Raw genomic sequence first — 20,918 nt, 5'->3', positions numbered from 1 at the left:
GTGTCTGGTTGCTCGTAACAAGCTCGTGTTATGATGACGTTGTATTATCATTTGAACTTGTTGTGGGTTGCCGGTTATACCCGTGATCTGTGATCCAGCATTACCGACTTGGGACTTGAAGTGAGAGCAACGGAATAAACATCCAGCTGCAACAACTACCTTCTGTGTGGTTATTTCGACTTCCCTACACTGGCGACGAGGATGGGATGTTACCTGCATCAAAGGATCTACTATCCTGGAAAAAAAAAAAAAGGATTTGTTGTTCCGTTTTTTTTTTCTTCGTTTCTACATAAAATCGACCAGCGCCATCAAAATTCATTGCACAGCGTTGGATTACTACTGAGGGAAGAGTGTGATCAACAGAAGAGTTGCGGATTAAATTACTTACTCATTGGTTTGTGGCGTCTTTTAAAAATCGCCGACTCCTGCTCTCGAGCCTTCTTTACCGATATATGCGTGCAAAGACTCGCGCATGGGTATTGAGTCAGCACTGGTTAACGCGACGTCTGATGTCATCGCGTGACCTTGGAAGCAATAAAGACGAGTTTCCTGGAGACAATCCTTCCGGTTCTTCGGATCTAGTCAAGACGCTTTCCAAGTCTTAAAACAACAGTGCGCAACGATAAACTGATTTGTCATATATTGAACTTTCCACCTTCTGGAGAAATCGCGTTGAGGATTTTCATTCATTGGAAGGTTTTCAGTGATACGCACACTGCGTGTCCTGTAATTTAAATTAAAATATATACATTTAAAGCTGAAAGTTTTAAAAAATATATATATATATATATATATATATTTATATGTTTTTTTTTTTCTTTTCTTTATTATCCTGCATTTTGATTTACACTTAGTGTGCTTAATAGTGAATTAACATGTCAGGTATTGTGCCCCCACCTTCATTTTTGTCATCACCTGGTGAACCACCCATGGCTTGGGAGATTTGGGAACCTGTTTTTTTGGCTTATGTTGATGTATTGGAAGAAGGGGAGTGTGAACCGGAAAGAAAGCTGTCACTACTAAAACATTGTTTGGGTGGTATAGCTTTGAAAGAATTCAAAACCTTGCCAGCCTTAGTAAACCCGGGGAACATTAATGTATATGAATATGCTTCTTTACAGTTAAGTTTAAGATATGGAAAAAAAAAGAATGTGGTCATGGAGAGGTTTATATTTTATTCTCGGAAGCAGCGCACTGATGAACCTGTAGAGGATTTTGTATCAGCTTTAAGATCTTTGGCTGTCACGTGTGATTTCGAACACATATCATACGAACAAGTGTTAAGGGACCAGATTTTGATGAGAACTAACAACAAGAAAGTGCAGGAACGTCTTTGGACAACATCTGATATGTCTCTTAATAATGCTATAGATATTGCGAAGTCTATAGAACATTCAGAGAAGTTTGTCAAAGAGATTAGGGGCAATGATAAAAGTGATGTTTTTAGCATACCTAAAGATGTGGATAAGTCTAAGAAAAGTTTTTTCCAGAAAATGAATATTCTTCTAGAAGTGATAACAAATTCAGGAATCAGAAATATGAGAAGAAAACCTCCAAACTGCTATGTTTTAGATGTGGTAGTGACGGACATTTAGCAGATTATAAGAATTGTCCTGCTTTAGGGAAAACATGCTCAAAGTGCAACAAGAAGGGCCATTTCTCAAAATTTTGCAGATCAGCACAAGGGAAAATGAACTGTATACATGAATACTGTGATGGTTACCAATCGGATGATGAAGAAAGGTTTCAGGTTAACACAGTTATCAATGTATGTGGGGAGGAAAATTGCACTAAATTTCCATCTTGTATTGTAACTATTGATGAAGTGAGTTTGGAAATTTTCGTAGATTCATGCGCATGGTATACCATCATTTCCTTAAGTGTGTTTAGAGACAAATTCCCGAACAAAAAATTACTTGAATGTGATGTTTCTCCTGGTGGATACACAGGCCACAACATTGATTTAATTGGTTATTTTATAGCAAACATACAATTTTGTGACCGACTCATTACAGGGAAAATCTATGTGTCAAGATCTGGATTGTCACTTCTAAGTTGGCCGCACCAACACCAATTAGGAATGAAAATTGATCCCAGGGCCAATCCGCCTGTTTATGTTGAGCAAATATTGAATGTCTCAAGTGTTACTGAGGATAGCTCACTACTTGTAGAAGATTTGCGAAAATCTTTTCCTACCGTTTTTAGTGGTAAGTTGGGCCAGTATAAGGGATTCGAACATGTCATCAAGTTAAATGAGAATGCCATCCCTGTAAGACATAGAGTAAGGAATGTTCCTTTATCATACAGAGTCAAGCTTAAAGAAATGCTAAAAGATCTATGTGAGAAAAGCATTATTGAACCAATAGAGTCATCACCTTGGGTTTCCCCCATTGTAATTTCGGTAAAGTCCACTGGGGAACTCAGATTATGCATTGACCTCCGCAGTGTCAATGGTGCTATTTGGGTTGATTCACATTCTTTGCCTAATCTCCATGAGATGGTCTCGACACTGGCTGGCGCACGAGTCTTCTCGTGTGTTGATCTAGCCAGTGCCTACCATCAGGTACTACTTGCCGAAGAATCCAAAAACATAACTGCCTTTATCACGCCTGAATGATTATACAGGTTTTGTCGCATGCCTTTTGGCTTAGCGAGTGCGGCATCAGTATTCCAAAGATTAATGAGGGATACTTTGGAAGGTTTGAGTGGAGCCATAGCCTTTCAGGATGACATCTTAGTGTATGGAAAGGATGACACTGAACATGACAATAATTTAAAGTGCGTGATTGCTGCCTTAGCGAACAAAGGTCTTACACTACGTCTTGACAAATGCAAGTTTAAACAAAAAGAGGTGGAATATCTTGGACACACTATAAGTGGAATGGGAATCAAACCCAAGAAAAATCATGTTAAGAGCATCATGAATGCTCCTGTGCCCACATCGAAAGAACAACTTGTAGCATTTTTAGGCCTTATCGAATTTTATGCCAAATTTATTCCAAATTTTTCTGTAAAGGTTGACCCGTTCAGATGCCTATTGAAGAAAAATGCTAAGTTCGTTTGGACTGATGAAATGACAAATGCCTTTCAATCTTTAAAAATGTTTGTTGTGAATGCGCCGTGCCTCAAACCTTTTGTGGTTGGCGTGAAATGTATCATCATGGTAGATGCTAGTTCTTCTGGTTTGGGTGGAGTACTTCTCCAGAAAGATAGTGAGAAAGAATGGGTTGTTGCCTATGCGTCGAGAGCTCTGAGGGATGCAGAAAAGAATTATTCTGTCATAGAAAGAGAGTTACTGGCGTGTGTTTGGGGAGCTGAGCACTTTAGACCTTTTTTGTGGGGTACGAGATTCTTAATAAAGACTGATCATAAGCCTTTGGTGTATCTCATGGCTCCAGGTGGAGGCAGAACTATGTCGGCACGTCTTGCAAGATTAGCGTCAAGATTACAATCTTTTCAGTGCACTATTGAATATGTTCAAGGAAAGGCGAATGTACATGCCGATTGCATGTCCAGACTGATTTCTGATTTGAATCCCTCTGCAGCAGTTAATGAAGACGAGTGTGAGGTTGCTTTTACTTTTCTTGATATCAATTTAGTGTACGGTGAGCGACTTTCATTGCAAGAGGATGTTTGGATGAAAGAGATGAGTAAGGACTTAGAATTGTGCAGTGTCAAGAAGTACCTTGTACATGGTTGGCCAGAACAGAGGAAGTTATCTGGGAATTTAATGGGTTTTCATAAGGTTCAGGAAGAACTTGCAGTGGAGAATGACTTGGTTCTTCGAGGTGATAAGATTGTTCCACCTTTTACTCTTAGGAATTCTATTCTTGAGATTGCTCATGAGGGACATTTGGGGATATCTTTCACCAGAAGACGTTTGAAAGAGTCTTTTTGGTGGCCAGGTATTGATTCATGTGTGGATCATTTTGTACGTTCTTGTTCTTATTGCTTGAATAGTGACAAGACAGCTGTTGCTTTACGTCCAGAACCATGTCCCATTGATTTACCTTCTGGTCCCTGGCGTAAACTGGGGATAGATATCATCGGACCTTTTAGTTGTTTACCAAGACAAGAGGCTTTTGGCATTGTGCTTATAGATTATTTTTCTAAATGGCCGGAGGTCAAGATGGTGAAGGAGGTCACTTCGTGTCAAGTAATAGAATTTCTAGATGAGATCTTTTGCAGGGAGGGTATTCCTCAGGAGATTGTGACTGACAATGGTCCGCAGTTTGTGAGCAAGGAAATGGAACAGTTTTTTGTTAAGTGCGGTATTGTTCATAGGAAAATTGCAGTTTTTCATCCTGAAGCCAATGGCCAGGTTGAACGTTTCAACCGCGTGATCAAAGAAGCTATACAACTCTCTATCAAGGGCAATTTGAATTGGAAAAATGCATTGCAATCCATGTTGTTGGCTTATAGGACATCACCTAATTCTGTGACTTTGGTCACTCCTTTTGAGCTTTTAAGAGGACGGAAGCCCAGTACTAAGTTAGTTCCTTGGTGGTTAAAAAAAAAAATTTAGCTGGTACTGAAAACTGTTTGAAAGTAGATTTTGAAGCTGTTCAAAACAGGGTTCGATCATATAAGGATAAAATGAAACATGATATGGTCAAAAGAATAGGTTCTACGTCTTGTCGTTCCATTAAGGTGGGTGATTCTGTCCGTATAAAAAAAAAAGAGGGTGTGAGTAAAGGTTTACCTGTTTGGTCGAGTCCTAGAGAAGTTATTGAAGTTTTTAGAAACGCGGTCAGGGTTGATGGTGGTTCAGTGTGGAATTTGAGCAGAGTTTCTTTGTTTAAAGGGCCCAGTCAATCGATGGATGATGTGGACAGTAATGTTTTTTTTGATGTTGGAAAACAGAGTGACAATATGGAACGTTTCCATGATGGGAATGATTCTAGCAATACTAGAGCAACACGTTGTCATCGTTTACCTGTTCGATTTAATGACTTTGTGATGAACTGAATTAATTTTTTTGTTGTTTTTTTTTGTTTTTTGTTTTTTAAAGGGGGGAAGGTGTGTTGGGAATGTACATATGCACACGAGCTGTCACGAGCGTTCAGGTGTGTCTGGTTGCTCGTAACAAGCTCGTGTTATGATGACGTTGTATTATCATTTGAACTTGTTGTGGGTTGCCGGTTATACCCGTGATCTGTGATCCAGCATTACCGACTTGGGACTTGAAGTGAGAGCAACGGAATAAACATCCAGCTGCAACAACTACCTTCTGTGTGGTTATTTCGACTTCCCTACAGAAACCTCGGGATATTCTGGCGAAATTCCACTCATACAAGGTTAAGGAAGCGGTCTTGCAAGACGGGATCAAATATAGATGGACCTACCCTTTTGGCCTTAGCTTTGAACTGCACAACAAGAGACACCACCTCACCACCTTGAGAGAAGGCCTGCACCTCCTGGGTCTGCCAGTGGAGGAGGGAGACCCCTCATCGGGCACATCAGGAGTTCCTCCGGGAGGTGCGGCCTCCACTTCGCCCTGGTTGTAGAACACGAACAAGAAAAACCGCTGAAGAAGACGATTGGTGAGGATATACTCTAACATGTGGGGAGGTTGCGGTAGCTCTGACCAGTTCCCTCTCGCTACGGAGGGCGATCCTAATCTGGTCATGACGCCCAAGGACATAAACGTTGGGGTGTGTGTCTAACGCTGCAATGTCTGGGACACACTTTGAGTGACTTTTAGTTCTACTGATTCTTTCTCAAGATACCGCTGAAGTGTTGCGCGGACTGGGTCCCAGGACCCGTAGTCCCCACCAGTCTATGCGTGGGCTGAATTGCCCCACGCAGCGACCAAACAAGTATTTTCATTTATTGTTTTGTTAGTTTATACTGTTGAGTTTTTTGGGGGTTGGGGAAGGGGGAGGGGGGTTGGTGATGGCTGCTTAGCTTTTCTCTTACCTGAAGATACTTTTGAGTGGAGTCATGGGGGGAGGACAGGGGAGGTGAGAAGCAGTGGAGGTCTACGCTGTGACACAGGGGAGGATGCTGACATGGAAACGTGGTTGGAATCTGACCGACTCCCCTGGGGAAGCGTTTGGGGTAACAACGTGGTGTGCGTTAGTGGAAAATTGGGTAGAATGTTAATTAGGAGAGTCCCAGGTCCTATATTGCAATGCCGATCACAATAGGTACATGGAATGTTAAAGGGCTCAATTCTCCTCAGAAGTGGCAGAAAGTCTGGAAGTACATCCTAGACCATCACCTAGATATAGTAGCACTCCAAGAAACCCACCTAATGAAATCTGAAGACTTCCGTCTGAAACATAAGCAGTACCCGCTTATTTACAAATCCTCGGCCTCTACCAAGCATAGGGGGGTGGCACTCTTATTTCGATCCTCCACTCAGTTCCAACCCCTGCGTATTCCGAGTGATATAGGTGGGCGGTGGCTGATGGTCAAGGGGTGACTGAAAGGGAAGCTGTGCACCTTTGTGGAGCTTTACGCCCCCAACAGCGGGCAGAAGGGCTTCCTGCAAACACTCCTGGGTAAGGTGACGGACTTTGCCAAGGGTCCTTTATTTCTTTTGGGGGATTTTAATTTAGTTTGGCACCCTACTCTTGACAGCACACATACTCACCGCTCTGACTTGGGCTCCTTCTCCATTGACACTCAGAGGCTTATTCAAGACATGGGCCTTTTGGATACATGGCGCGCTCTATATCCACACCCCAGGGATTACTCCTTCTTTTCCCACGTCCACCACTCTTATTCCTGGCTGGACTACATCTTCACCAGCCAGTCCTTGCAGGGCAGTCTCCAGGAAGCCAAGATATTCCCCATATCAGTATCAGACCATGGCCTGTACTCAATATGTCTTTCCTGGCTGGGCAATGCCCCATCACCGGCCCGGTGGTATTTCCTAGCGTCCTTAGCAAGGGATAAGGAATCGTGCATCCAATTACGGGAGACTATCAAGGAATTTTTCACTCCTAATAACCCGGAGGACACCTCTGAGTATATCACGTGGGACTCCTTTAAGGCTGTGATGCGGGGTAAGTGTATAGCGCTTAATTCAGCCCTGAATAGACAGCGGGCAAAAGACAGGGAACTTTTAGAGGAGGAACTAGCGGCTGTTGAACGAACCCACAAACTTACGCCCACCAGACAGACACTACGAAAACTCACGGCGATCAGGGGCAAACTGCGGGCTATTTATAACAATCAAGCAGAATTCACTCTTCTCAAACTGCGCAATCTATCCTACACTCAAGGCAATAAAATAGGGAAACACCTCGCGAGGCAACTGAAAGATAAAAGGGAACGGGAGTATATAGGTGGTATTCAAGATCCCTCGGGGTGATTACTCAAAGGGACGAGGACAAGGCGGACCTCTTTGGGGACTTTTACAAGACCCTATACTCAGCGGCTGCACTAGACGCTGGCAAACAACAGGACTTCCTTAGGGATCTGCCCCTCCCACAGGTCTCCCCTGCTTGGAATGAAGAGCTTATAGCTCCAATCACTCTAGAAGAAGTGCTTTCGGCTATCAAGGCGCTGAAACCCCACAAAGCGCCGGGCACTGACGGTTATACTGCAATCTTTTATAAAACATTTACAGCTGATCTTGGTCACCATTTAGTACGGCTTTTTAATCGAATGGCCGCGGACGGGGACACGAGTGACACCATGGCCGAAGCAGTGATCTCAGTAATTCCCAAGCCAGGGAAAGATCCCACGCGCTGCGCCTCCTACAGGCCTATTGCCCTCTTAAACATTGACGTGAAGCTGTACTCTTCTATATTGGCTAAGAGACTGAACGGTCTCATGCCGCTTCTTATCCATCCAGATCAATCAGGCTTCATCACGGGGCGCCAAACACACGACAACGCCCGCCGCGTTATACACTTAATTGAGAAGGCCAACAAATTTAAGATACCTGCAGTCCTGGTCGGGCTCGACGCCGAAAAAGCATTTGGCCGCGTCGATTGGAAGTTCCTTCTCGCTACACTCATGGCGTTTGGCTTTTCCCGTCAGTTCATAAACATGCTCCAAGCCAATTATAGGCACCCATGGTCTAAGGTCTCGGTAAATGGCGTCCAATCCACCCCCTTCTACCACTACCGAGGAACTAGACAGGGATGCCCCTTGTCCCCTCTGCTGTTCGCCCTCAGTATAGAACCCTTAGCCATAGCTGTCAGGGAACACCCAGGGATTGAGGGTCTCCCCTTCACAGGAGAATCCCATAAGATATCCCTCTTCGCGTATGACGTCCTTTTGTCCCTGTCCAACCCAACGGTATCTCTCCCGCACCTACAGACGGAGCTAGATCGCTTTGAAAAGGCAGCTGGCTTTAAGATTAACTTAGATAAATCCTACATACTCAATCTTACTCTCTCTCCAACAGAGGCCTATCACCTTAAATCGCTTACGCCTCTGGCATGGGCGCCCTCTTCTATTCAATACCTGGGAGTGCAGCTAACGCCGACAGTGGAGAAGCTATACGCGGCCAACTTTCCCCCTACTATTGCTCGCAATCAAGCAGAACTAACGAGGTGGAAGCCGCTCTTTCTCTCCTGGTTGGGTAGTATCCACGCCATAAAGATGACCCTTCTTCCCAAATTGCTGTATTTATTCCAATCGCTTCCCATAGATTTAGACAAGGACTTCTTTAGACGCGTGAAAGCAATGAACCTAAGCTTTATCTGGCAGGGGGGGCGTGCACGTTTCTCCTTCCTTATGCTTCGTCGTCCCTAGTGGGAGGGGGGTGGGCGGGTCTCCCTGACTTTCAACTCTACTATAAGGCAGCCCAACTCAGAATCCTCATTGAATGGTCACAGAAAGAGTCCGAGAAACACTGGCTCCATATGGACCGCAGTGTAGCAGGGAGAACGATATGGGACCTAATCTGGCGCGCGAGGCAAGACAGACCCAAGAATGCCTATCTTAGCAACCCTACTCGTACCACTCTAAAAGTCTGGGACTCGGTGGCGACGATGGAGGGCTGGTCTTCCTTTCCTTCGCCCTTCACACCTATACACTTTAATTCAGCATTTCCCCCAGCACTCCAAGAGGGACCCTTTGATGCCTGGAGGGAGGGGGTCTGCCTTGCACTGACCCATTTGTTCCACAATTATGACCCCCTTACATTTGACAATTGTAAAAGAGACTATGGGGTTGGGGACTCTGAGCGCTACCACCATGCCCAGATGTTACATTGGGCTCTCAGTCCCCAGGAGTCCCCAGGTGCGAGAGGGGGCTACCCGTTCCCTCACTAAGTTTGAGTCCTTCCTTGTTAAATCCTCGGCCATGAAGGGTACAATTTCATTCCTATACAAACTCCTACTATCTTCAGCACTTTCTCCCCGTCCGAGATACATGGCTATGTGGGAAGGGCTGGCCCAGCGGGACATTACTGATCAAGAATGGGCACACTTGTGGTCCGACATTTTTAAATGTAATCAATCCTCAGATCTGCGTGAGGCACACTTGAAAGCGATGATGGATTGGTATTTATATCCATCCAAGCTAGCTCGATTCTTCCCAGGAACATCGGATAGGTGCTGGCGAGGGTGCGATTGCTGGGAGACTTTCAGCACATTTGGTGGGACTGTCCGTCCATGAGGCCTTTTTGGGAAGAAATCTTAGCTCGGGTGAAGGACTTATTGGGGTATCCTATCCCGACATCCATGGCTGAAACTCTTTTGGGCGTCCGTGATCCTATGCTGGAACACCAAACTAGGGCGGACAAGAGAATCATGTGGCTTTGCATAGGGGCAGCTAAGATCACTATAGCGGCGGCGTGGAAGAAGAGAGAGACGCCAGCGATGTCCCTGTGGCAGTCCCGACTCTGGAGGCTGCTCAGCCTGGAGCGTATGTCAGACATATTCCGGGAAGACTTTAAGAACTTTGAATTCAGGTGGGGGCCGTTGGTCTCATTTCTATCCCGAGGGTTGCCCTCAGCAGTATGTCCCCCTACAGTTTGGTCCCTACATCTTTTCCAGCTCTAAGTAGACTCCACCTTGGCGACACTAAGTCAGGTAACAGAAACCACCAGGGGGGTGTGGGGGGGAGGGGTTTGGGGGGGTGGGGAGGGGGGGTTCTGTTTAACTGTTTTACCTCTTGGTATGCTTTCCACTGTTGACTTTCTTTTGGGCCCCAGGGGAATATCCCTCCATACTCACGCACAATGGACTATGCCCAAGGACGGACCGCACGGAGTACTGACTCTTCCTGAGAAGACGTCGGAGCTAACGTGAGCTCCTATTGACACTTACTCGGAAAAGGGTTCGCTGGAGTACCCATAACTTTTAGAGTCTGTAACCCACAATTTGAGCTGTGAATTGGGACCGGGGTACATTGATCTATGCATTTGGGTTCCTCTTTTTTATGTTTGATTGCTTTGCTTAGGATCAGATCTCCCCTGCGAGGGATTATGGGCGGATTGTGCCATGAGTCTTTGTTAAAAAATCCTAATAAAAACTCCTTTGACAAAAAAATTATTTAGTGAGAAAGCAAATATTTATAAAGTAGAGGGAACGTATAGTCTTGAAATATTTAACACCTTAAAGACTGCCCCATATCTTACTGCATTAATATGTTCAACAGTTACTGGAATGGGCAAATTGTACAGCACAACACCTTCAGGCCCTTTAAAGTGTGTGTTCATCCAGTGTCTTGCACTGCATGCAGCATTACCTTTGGAATAAAATGCTCTAGCCAGGCTTTGGGAAGCACTCACTGCTGCTGGCTGCAGTCAGGCATATAGAAATATGTGCAGACAGGTCTTTAAGTGGGATGAAAAAAGTGGGGGATATCTAAAAAAGAACATGTAAAATAAATGTCTCTGATTCCCATAGCATGCCATCCTACCGGTATTTTGGTTTCTCTCTGAGATGTTACTGCATCCTGGTAAATAACCCAACAACTGACCTACACCTAAAACCTGCCAGTACTGTTATCTTTGTCAGTAGTTGTTACCTGTTTAATATAAATGAGTAACAACAATGATTTGTGATAAATAATTAGCATTAGAAATGTTTCAATTCTGAAATTATGAAACTGTGATTTAAATATTATTGAGGTCCGTGGAAGCAGTATTGGCCTTCAGTTATATGCACTTCATGTTCGATACGTATGCCCTTTTTCTCTGCACATCCCATCTATCTGCACATCTTCAACCTCCTCTCTTTGCTCTTCAACACCCACTTTTCACTCTCCCCTGAATGCACTACCTCGCATCTCCCTAACTTCACCACCCCCAAACATATACGGCACTCACTCACATTCAGCATTATATTTCCTTTGTCTTGCCTTGTAAATATTTTGACATCTGTGAACCCCCTTGATAGACCTGTCATCCGTAGGGTGGTCTTTCCCCAGACTTTCTGCCATTTACCTTCTGTTTTTGCTGATTCTTTGTTGGCCTTAGGACTCTGAGCACTTACCACTGCTAATCAGTGCTAACGTGCATGTGCTTCTCCCCTAAACATAGTGACATTGGTGTATACCTGATTGGCAAATCTGATTTACTAGTAAAGTGGTATAAAATATTCCCAGGGCCTGTAAGTCAAATACTGCTAGTGGGCCTGCAGCACTGATTGTGCCCCTTCACACACATGTATACAGAATTTCAATTGCAGCTGGAGTACCTGACCATTGTTACGTGTGCTCTTCAGCGGGGCCAATCCACTGACAGGCACTTTGCTTTGCCTTCAGCCTCAGCACCAGAGCTCTCAGTCAAAGCCCCTCATGAACACCTTGCACAACTCAAAGTATGCACTAAACAAGAGTAATAAGATGAACAAAACAAAATGCAGAAACACAACATAATGAAATAGCTAACACTCTTGGAGAATGCAAGATTAGGTAAAACGTGAAGTAAGAGAGGATTAAATACCTAACATCTATTACTTTAATGCTTTAAACACATTGTTCCTAAATCACTCCATGTTTTTTTACATTAATGTAAAAGGGATGAAGATAGGGTCAGTTCTAGCGCCACACAGCAGATTCACATCTTTTAACCTTTGTGCTTGACTCTTTTGGATCAATTTGGGGGGGAACAAAGACTGCAGCTCCACTGCTAAATGGGCAGGAGCCCTGCAGCCAGAGCCTGGGGTTTTACAAAGGGGGAAGTTAGCATGACCGAGGAGCCCTGGAACAATATACATAACACAAGATTAGCATTATTACGCTTACCATTACAGAGGACAAAACACCAAATCACACGTGCTTGCATCCACTCCTACTGTGTGACCAATGAGAAAGGGTGGGATCTATGCCTGTGAATGAGGGTGGTCTGCCCTCAGGCTGGCATGATGACTATGACGCCCGAAAATTTAATGCTGACAGCATCACTGGCCTACAGTGGATACCACCATAGAATACAATGAAGGGCTTTAGAAAGGTAAGCCCTGCATCCTGTGTCACTTTTGTAGAAAGTTGATTTGCTGCCTGGATTTCTTCTCCTGCTTCAGACATGGTGGGGCAGGCAGTCTAGGACAGAAAGTCCAGGCTTAAATACATCAATCTGTTTAGAGATATGATCATATATCTAAATAAATCGATCTCTTTAATACCTTTTGAGGTAAATGTGTAGGAATTTCAGAGGAGACCATTCCCAGAACCCTAATGGAGAAAACTAAGGGGCAGATGTATCAGAGGATTTTACCCATTCTGTGTCTATGGGAAACTGTGTTCGTACATAAGGCCCTAAATATTTGAAGCTCCTTATGTAATACCAAATTGCCCTAGGAGTACAAAACCTGTCTCAAGGGACACAATGCACTCATGAATCAATAGCTGTAGACCAACACCTAGTGTTCTTTTTCTCGACACGGCCATACCTACGAGGGGGTTGAATATTCAGTATTTATATCAAACAAAATTTAAGAACAGGGAAGCAATGTGCCTTTTCTATAAAACATACCTCTTTTCTAACTCCTCCACCATGTGTTTATCTGTTGGAACATAAACTATTTCTGGTGGCTGAAAAGAAAAACAAATGAAATGTTCACCGACTGGTAAATTAAAGAATTAATACGTTTCTGTAAACTGTTGTTAATTAAATGTTTACATTTGTGAAAATGAAATAAAAATATAGGTTTATATCAGAAAGTAGAAGCACCCTTCGTGCATTCATTCCTACTCACTAATGTATAATCATGGTAATTCAAAATAATTAGTAACCGTAAGAGGTAGCCAGAATAAATCTGTAAAAGACTGAAAAGTACAGGTGACTGCATCAGCAAGAAGGACAAACTAGAGGCATATGAGGCAAGGACTTGCAGCTCAGCACTGATAAGTGCAGTTCTGGTCCAAAACACATGTAGCAACTTACTGGGTCTTCAACATTCATGATGGTTTGATCTAGTTCTTTGGAAGAAATGACCCCGCCACTTGACTGTAGAAAAAAAGTAATGCTCTTTGTAGAAGAATGACACAATGTGCTCAAGATGCAAGGCCCCTTGCTGACCCCAGCCCTACAAAAAATCCAAGTGTGGACTGCGAGAACTGCAAATTGGCCATCAAGATGAACAATGCCTTGAGATGATTGGTAGAATTCAAATTCAACGGGTTTACCTTCACACTTAGAATCTTATTCAGAGATTGACAGTCCCTCAGAGGGGCAATGCTGCAAGTATCAGGTTGCACTAACTTTGCATACAGTATCCAATAGGAGCAATGCTCTTTTCCATCTCTGACCACCCAAACCAGTAACCACTAATACAGAAATATGAGAGTAAGTGATAAAAGCGGGGAAATGTGATTGGGAAAGTAAACAAAGACTTCTGCTCGTCGCTTTGGCTGGTCAGTGAGATTTGTGGAATGTTCTGACTCCCTAGAAGACCAAATATATCTAAATTGACTTGAAATTGAGAAGACAAAGTGTAACTGCAGTTGTGAATAGATACACCTGAGCACTACCTCTTTATAACCAACTCTCTGTACTTCAGTATGAATGTGGTACATTCCTAGAAAATAAACATACAAAAATAAGTATCTCAAATATAAATGTGCACTAGCACATTTTGGATAACACCCTCAAGCTTCGCCACTGCACACCTTCTAGTCAAAGATGGCTTATGGTTTCTCAATGAAGTTTATGGAACTGTGAAATAACCATTATTGTTACTATCATGTTGTTCCCAAATCATCGCTATTGTATATGCTTACTAGAACTCTGATACATTCTATATGGCAATTTTTTTTTTTTAAATGTTTAGAGTGCGTGGCTACCTCCCACGGAGGTGTCCCAGAGCTAAGGCAGCAGAATCACACAGAAGCACATGAGAAGGGCTAAGTATGGTTGAAGAGCCTGGTTTTTAAAGCTCTCCTGAAGGCTGATTCTGGTTCCATCATTCGGAGATAAAGAGCCATAGTATTCCAGAGCTTCGCGGTTTTGACTGCAAATGCTCTGCTGCCTATCCTGGCCTTACGAAAGCTGGGAGTAGTGAACAAATTCATGTGGTTTGATATCAGGACCCTGTCGTGTTGGTAACTTTGCAATCTGAGTCTCAGGTGTGCTGATCCCCGACCTGTGGTGGCTCTGTATGCCAGAGTGAGTGCTTTAAATTCAATTCTCATACTGACGGGCAGCCAGTGAAGACTATACAGGTGGGGAGAGGTGGAATGACAGAAAGACATCTTGCAGATCATTCTGGCCCAGCGTTTTGAACTATTTGTAATTTGCGGATTAAATATGTTGGAAGTCCTAGGTAGAGACTATTAGAGTAGTCCAGGCGAGATGTGACCAAGGCATGAACTATAGTCCTCCTGCAGTTCAGCAGGAGAAAGTGGAGGAATGTCCTCAAGGCTCCCAATTTCCAAAAGCATGAGGCGGAGACCTGACGAATCTGGGTCTTACAAGAGAGAGCATTGTCAAATTTAAACCCCAGATTTCTAGCTGAATCCACTGGATCTGGTGGGGGATTCAATTCTGGGGGAAACATTGTTTACAATGCAGGGATTACATCGCGGTGCCATTACATCGCGGTTTTTACAACACAAGTCGTTACAACGTCTTGCGCTGGATGGCACTCTAGGACAAGGAATAGTATAATTTATTATTCAAAACCTTCCCTATTGTACGTAGACTGGAGTTGGAATAGTAAATTATACTACTCCTAAGTCCTGCGCCCTCCAACGCAAGTCATTGTAACGACTTGCATTGTAAAAAACACGATGTAATGTACCACAGTGTAAATGTATGCGTTGTAACATCATACATCCAGTTCCGGTGGCCACCAAAGATTGGAGGGAGGCGGGACAGGTTTGTTAAAAAAGAGTCCCTCAGTTTTCCCTGAGATCAACTTTAGGCATTCATAAATACATATGCAATTATCCCCTCAAAGGGTCCTGCCTGTTTCTTCACATGCTAACCTTAGTGGAACTGAACCCTAGTCTTAACAGTTCAGACTATGAGGAGAGTTATACCAGATAATCCAAGATCGCAGCCATCTCTCTGGGACATAGAAAAGTTTGTGACATTGTAGTTTGCTGCCAACAGGGTGCTACACAAAGTGTTTTCTGCAAACATTCAGCTTCAGTTCACACAGTGCCAACACTCTGTGACGACTGCCAACTTTCTTTCACTGAAAGGAACCTAAGATGAGTGGATTTGGGGAACCTCCTCTATTCACATGAGCCACACTAAGTGGTAAGCGGTATATCCAGCCCTGCTTCCTGGAAGGAAGATGCAATCAAACAGGGCTCCACATTGTCTGATACCCATATATTTTGTGTGTGAATTAGGACACTTTTTTGATCTTCCAGGGCTGGACTTTTTCTGAGTTCAATATCTTCTATTTTTATGCTTAAATTTCCCATAATTTCAGCAATTGCTACTTGAGAACCAGTCCATGGGTCAGACCCACAGCCAGATTCCTGTCCCAACTGGTCTTGCTACTTTTTTCCAGGACAATGCATTAGAATCTCTTTCTTGGACTCTCTTCCCTCTTCCGAGTTACAGAAAACGTTATCCCAGAGCAGTAGGCCCCTTGATTAAGTCCTGGATCCCCTGTCTCCTAATGGGGTAAGCAAAAGATCCGCTCCCCTTGTCCTGAGAATTTTCTTTTGAATCAGAGGATCAATGGAAAACAGGAATAAGCCTTACTCCTTTCCCAGGTGGGCAGGAATTCCTCAACAACAGACTTCTTCTTGTCTTCTCCAATTCCAGCAACAATATGTGAGTAAAGGAAGCAGTGTTTATATGTTAAATCACTAGTGACTTGCTAAATTTCCTGAGGAAACATGATTTAATTTCTGCACAATCTCTGCCAGCTTTCCAAGCACCCAGGATCCTGTTTCTTGAGAGAAAACTGCACTTTTGTGCCTCCAAAGCACCACTACTTTGTGGGTCCGGGTCCTGGGTCTTCATTGCGGGCGCCATCTTAGATTGGGGCTTGGTATTCGGCGGCGGCCGCCATCTTGGAGCGGACTCGCGCGCCAAGGGCTCATTGGAGAGCCTATTTAAGGCGGTCCTTCGTGGAACAGGGGTCTCTACCACCTACCACATTGCTGCAAGCGCGCTGGACGAGCGCTGTGGACATTTTAATCTAGTTTGTTTTAATTTGGGATTACTTCTTGTGTTTGTCTGGGGTTTATATTTACCCTCGTTTTTAACCTGCTCCCTTCTGCCTACATCCCGCTCCCCTTACTGCACATAAAAACTGCACTTTTGTGCCTCCAAAGCACCACTACTTTGTGGGTCCGGGTCCTGGGTCTTCATTGCGGGCGCCATCTTAGATTGGGGCTTGGTATTCGGCGGCGGCCGCCATCTTGGAGCGGACTCGCGCGCCAAGGGCTCATTGGAGAGCCTATTTAAGGCGGTCCTTCGTGGAACAGGGGTCTCTACCACCTACCACATTGCTGCAAGCGCGCTGGACGAGCGCTGTGGACATTTTAATCTAGTTTGTTTTAATTTGGGATTACTTCTTGTGTTTGTCTGGGGTTTATATTTACCCTCGTTTTTAACCTGCTCCCTTCTGCCTACATCCCGCTCCCCTTACTGCACATAAAAACTGCACTTTTGTGCCTCCAAAGCACCACTACTTTGTGGGTCCGGGTCCTGGGTCTTCATTGCGGGCGCCATCTTAGATTGGGGCTTGGTATTCGGCGGCGGCCGCCATCTTGGAGCGGACTCGCGCGCCAAGGGCTCATTGGAGAGCCTATTTAAGGCGGTCCTTCGTGGAACAGGGGTCTCTACCACCTACCACATTGCTGCAAGCGCGCTGGACGAGCGCTGTGGACATTTTAATCTAGTTTGTTTTAATTTGGGATTACTTCTTGTGTTTGTCTGGGGTTTATATTTACCCTCGTTTTTAACCTGCTCCCTTCTGCCTACATCCCGCTCCCCTTACTGCACATAAAAACTGCACTTTTGTGCCTCCAAAGCACCACTACTTTGTGGGTCCGGGTCCTGGGTCTTCATTGCGGGCGCCATCTTAGATTGGGGCTTGGTATTCGGCGGCGGCCGCCATCTTGGAGCGGACTCGCGCGCCAAGGGCTCATTGGAGAGCCTATTTAAAGTCGCTCCCCCACGCGCAGCGGTACGCGCAGGTGGACGCCCTCGCTTAGCCTGAGTCGTGCCGGAGTCCTGCCCGTCTGCGCCCGTCAGCGTCCCGGAGGCGTTAGGGCGGTGGAGGACTGCGTTACGGCCGGCGGCTGAGGGAGGATGTGCATTTACTCCTCGGCGATGTTGCGTGCCTTGCGGACTTTTTCCTGCTCTTGTCGCTCGGTCTTCCCTGGCCGCTGTAACGGCAAGAGGCGCTGTCCGGCCTGTGGCTGGTCGCCCACGTGGACTCCGGTCAACGTGCACAGACCCCCTGAGGCTTCGGTTAAACATCTGTGCCTGTTGCTGAACACAAGGTCGTTGGGCTGTCATGCTCTACACTTATTCGATCTTCTTGTGAGGGAAAACCCGTTGTGTCTTCTCCTTACCGAAACTTGGTTGGGAGAAGCGTCGAACCCTGACATTTTCTCTGCTATTCCTCCGGCCTATAACATCTACCGGCAGGACAGAGAGAAGGGCAGGGGCGGCGGGGTGGCGGTGGTGGTGAGGAAGAGTGTCTCATGCTCGGTTCTCCCTCCGAACCCCATTGGGAGCTCGGAATCCATTGCCATCACGCTTAGACTGTCCCCGTCCCAAGCTCTGAAGGTGCTGTTGGTCTATAGGGCGCCTGGCCCCATGGGCTCCTTCCTGGAGGATTTGCAGGTCGCCATCTCTGAGCTGGCATTGACCACTCAGCACTGTATTGTGGCGGGCGACTTTAACGTCCATTTGGATGCGACAGTCGACCCGGATACAATTAAACTGTTGGATATAACATCTCCGCTGGGTCTTGTCCCATACGTGGTGGGTCCTACGCACGAGAGAGGGCACACTCTAGATCAAGTGTTCTCATCAGTTCCGGTCGCTGATGTAGAAACCCTGCCTGTGCTCTGGACAGACCATAGGTTGATCAAGTTCTCGGTGGCGGAGATTGGGCGGCCGGGTAATATTGCCCCCGTGTTACCTAGACCAGCTTCGAGAGCGCTGCACAGAGTGACAGCCGATATGCTGGAGCAGGCGCTCGTGGAACACCCCTGCCAGCTTTCGGGTGTTCTGGAAAAAGACACGGAGGCCTGGCAGTCGTGGCTGACCGAAAGGTTAGACGATCTTGCCCCGCAAGTTGCCCCTCGGTCCACGGTAGCACGGCGATCTGCGCCGTGGTTTACTGAGGCGCTGAGGGTGGCTCGCAGCCAGTGCAAGGTTGCTGAGCGGGCCTGGCGCCTTCGGTATAACGGGGAGGCCAAACTTGCCTATAGGGCGGCTATCAAGGCCTATCATCGGGACATCTTGGAGGCCAAGAAAGTATATCTGGCTAGGAGGATTGAGGCAGCGGCGAACTCCTGCAAGGAGATCTTCACGGTGGTGAAGGAGTTCGCGTCTCCCAGCTCCCAGACACCCCTGTTAGTATCATCGGAGTCGTGGGCTTGTGATCTTGCCAGCTTTTTTACAAATAAAATCAAGGCGATTCAAGCCTCCTTCTCGGAGAGCACCGTGGTTAGTGATTGCGGCCCCGGGGCGGGTTGCGAGCTACCGCCTACGCCTGTCGCTGTTTTGACAGATTTTCCTGCTGTCACGAGCGAGGCGTCGCTGGTGCTGCTTGCCAGCCTTAAATCGGGCTCGCCACTTGACCCCTGCCCGGCCAGATTTTTGGCTGAGATGGCGGCTGTGGTGAACCCTTTGGTCAATCCTATCCTCAACGCCTCCTTAAGGGAAGGGAAGGTGCCTTGTACCTGGAAGAGGGCGATGGTTATTCCCCTCTTGAAAAAGCCAGGTCTTGATGCTGAGGTCCTGGCCAATTATAGGCCGATTTCACTCTTGCCGGCGTTGGCTAAGATCACTGAGAAGCATGTTCATGGCGTCTTGTCGAGCTTTTTAGAAACGAACCATCTGCTCCATCCTTCCCAGTCCGGATTCCGTCCTAATTTTAGTACGGAAACGGCACTGTTGGAGGTCTCTGAGATCATCAGGGAGACTTTGGATGTTGGTGGCAAGGCCATGCTAGTCATGTTGGACCTGTCGGCGGCCTTCGACACCGTCCCTCATGCGGCGCTCCTCGCCAGGCTTCATGACATCGGCATTAGGGGGACGGTGTTCAAATGGTTCACATCTTTTTTGGAAGGCCGCCGCCAGACGATCTGGGTCTCGCAGCGCTCCGCCGAGATGCCGCCTTTGGGGGTTGGGGTTCCACAGGGTTCTGTGTTGAGCCCATCATTATTTAACATCTTTATGACCCCTTTGGCGGCGGCGGTGGAGGCGTATGGGGCCCAGATCGTATCCTACGCCGACGATACGCAACTCCTCTTCACATGTGGCAAAGATCAGCCATTTGATGGAGAGGGTATTCGGGCCTGTTTGGCCATGGTATTTGATTGGTTCCAGCATAACAACTTGAAGGCCAATTCCAGCAAATCTGAGGTTCTCTTTTTTGGATGTGCCACTGACCCTGAGTGGCGACAATGGTGGCCGGTTGAAATGAATCCCCCGGCTCAGTCATCATTGGTTGCCAAAAACCTCGGGGTTAAACTTGACAATAAATTGTCATTGAGAGCCCATGTACTTGGTCTGGTGGGCGCCTGCTTTGGTGTTCTGAGGATGCTCCGCAAGTTTCTTCCATTGCTTTCTGCGGAGCATAGGCGGATCACCGTGCAGGCGCTCATTGGATCAAGGCTGGATTATGCCAATGCCCTTTTCCTTGGCCTCCCAGACTACCTGGTCCAGCGTCTGCAGGTTGCACAAAACTCTGCTGCCCGCGCGATTTTCGGCCTGCATAGGCGATCGCGAGCCTCGGGGCTGCTTCAGAAGCTTCATTGGCTGCCTATCCGTAAGCGGATTATGTTCAAATCCCTTACGTTGATGCACAAGGCACTGTTTGGCCCTGGGGCCGGTTATCTACGGCGCAGGTTGACTTTCTATCGCCCTGCTCGCCTACTGCGCTCTGCAGCTCTTTTTACTGCCGTGGTTCCTCGTGTGCATAGGGCCCGCACTGGAGGCCGCTCCTTTGGCTTTAAGGCACCCCAGTTGTGGAACTCTTTACCACTGGCGTTACGTAGTACTCCTAACCTGCTTCAATTTAGGAAGAGCTTGAAGACATGGCTTTTTAATGCTTAGTTGCTTTTTGGGGGGTTTCTTTTCTGTATTGTTTCGTGTTATGTTATTACACACTGATTTATTTGTGGAAAGCGCCGGGACACTCTGTCGGAGTAGCCGTGCGCTATATAAATATAATTTAACATAACATAACATAACATAGTGCAGATATTTTCCCAGAAGCTCCTAGTTTCCAAATAGTTTCAAAAAGGTCACACGGACTGCTGTCTAAATTTCTTTCTACATGTTTCATAGCTCCACTTAATGCCCATGGCTTCCAGCATCTTCAAGATCACAGTGAAACACATCTCTTCAAGTT

General features: G+C 46.0%; 1 protein-coding gene across 7 annotated transcripts in view; it reads right to left on the bottom strand.

Annotated features, from left to right (window-relative positions):
* Positions 1-20,918, bottom strand: part of CC2D2B (coiled-coil and C2 domain containing 2B) — a 1,917,855-nt gene that overhangs the window by 14,085 nt on the left and 1,882,852 nt on the right. For all 7 annotated transcript variants that reach the window (XM_078643430.1, XM_078643434.1, XM_078643435.1 and 4 more), the window contains one exon: positions 12,890-12,948. In XM_078643430.1, the coding sequence (XP_078499556.1) occupies positions 12,890-12,948 (59 nt within the window). The remainder of the gene's footprint in view (positions 1-12,889; positions 12,949-20,918) is intronic.

Source organism: Lissotriton helveticus, chromosome 5_1, assembly GCF_964261635.1.
Source record: "Lissotriton helveticus chromosome 5_1, aLisHel1.1, whole genome shotgun sequence".
Taxonomy (NCBI): Eukaryota; Metazoa; Chordata; class Amphibia; order Caudata; family Salamandridae; genus Lissotriton; species Lissotriton helveticus.
Note: the sequence above shows the minus strand (reverse complement) of the source record. Positions and strands in the feature narration are given on the sequence as shown.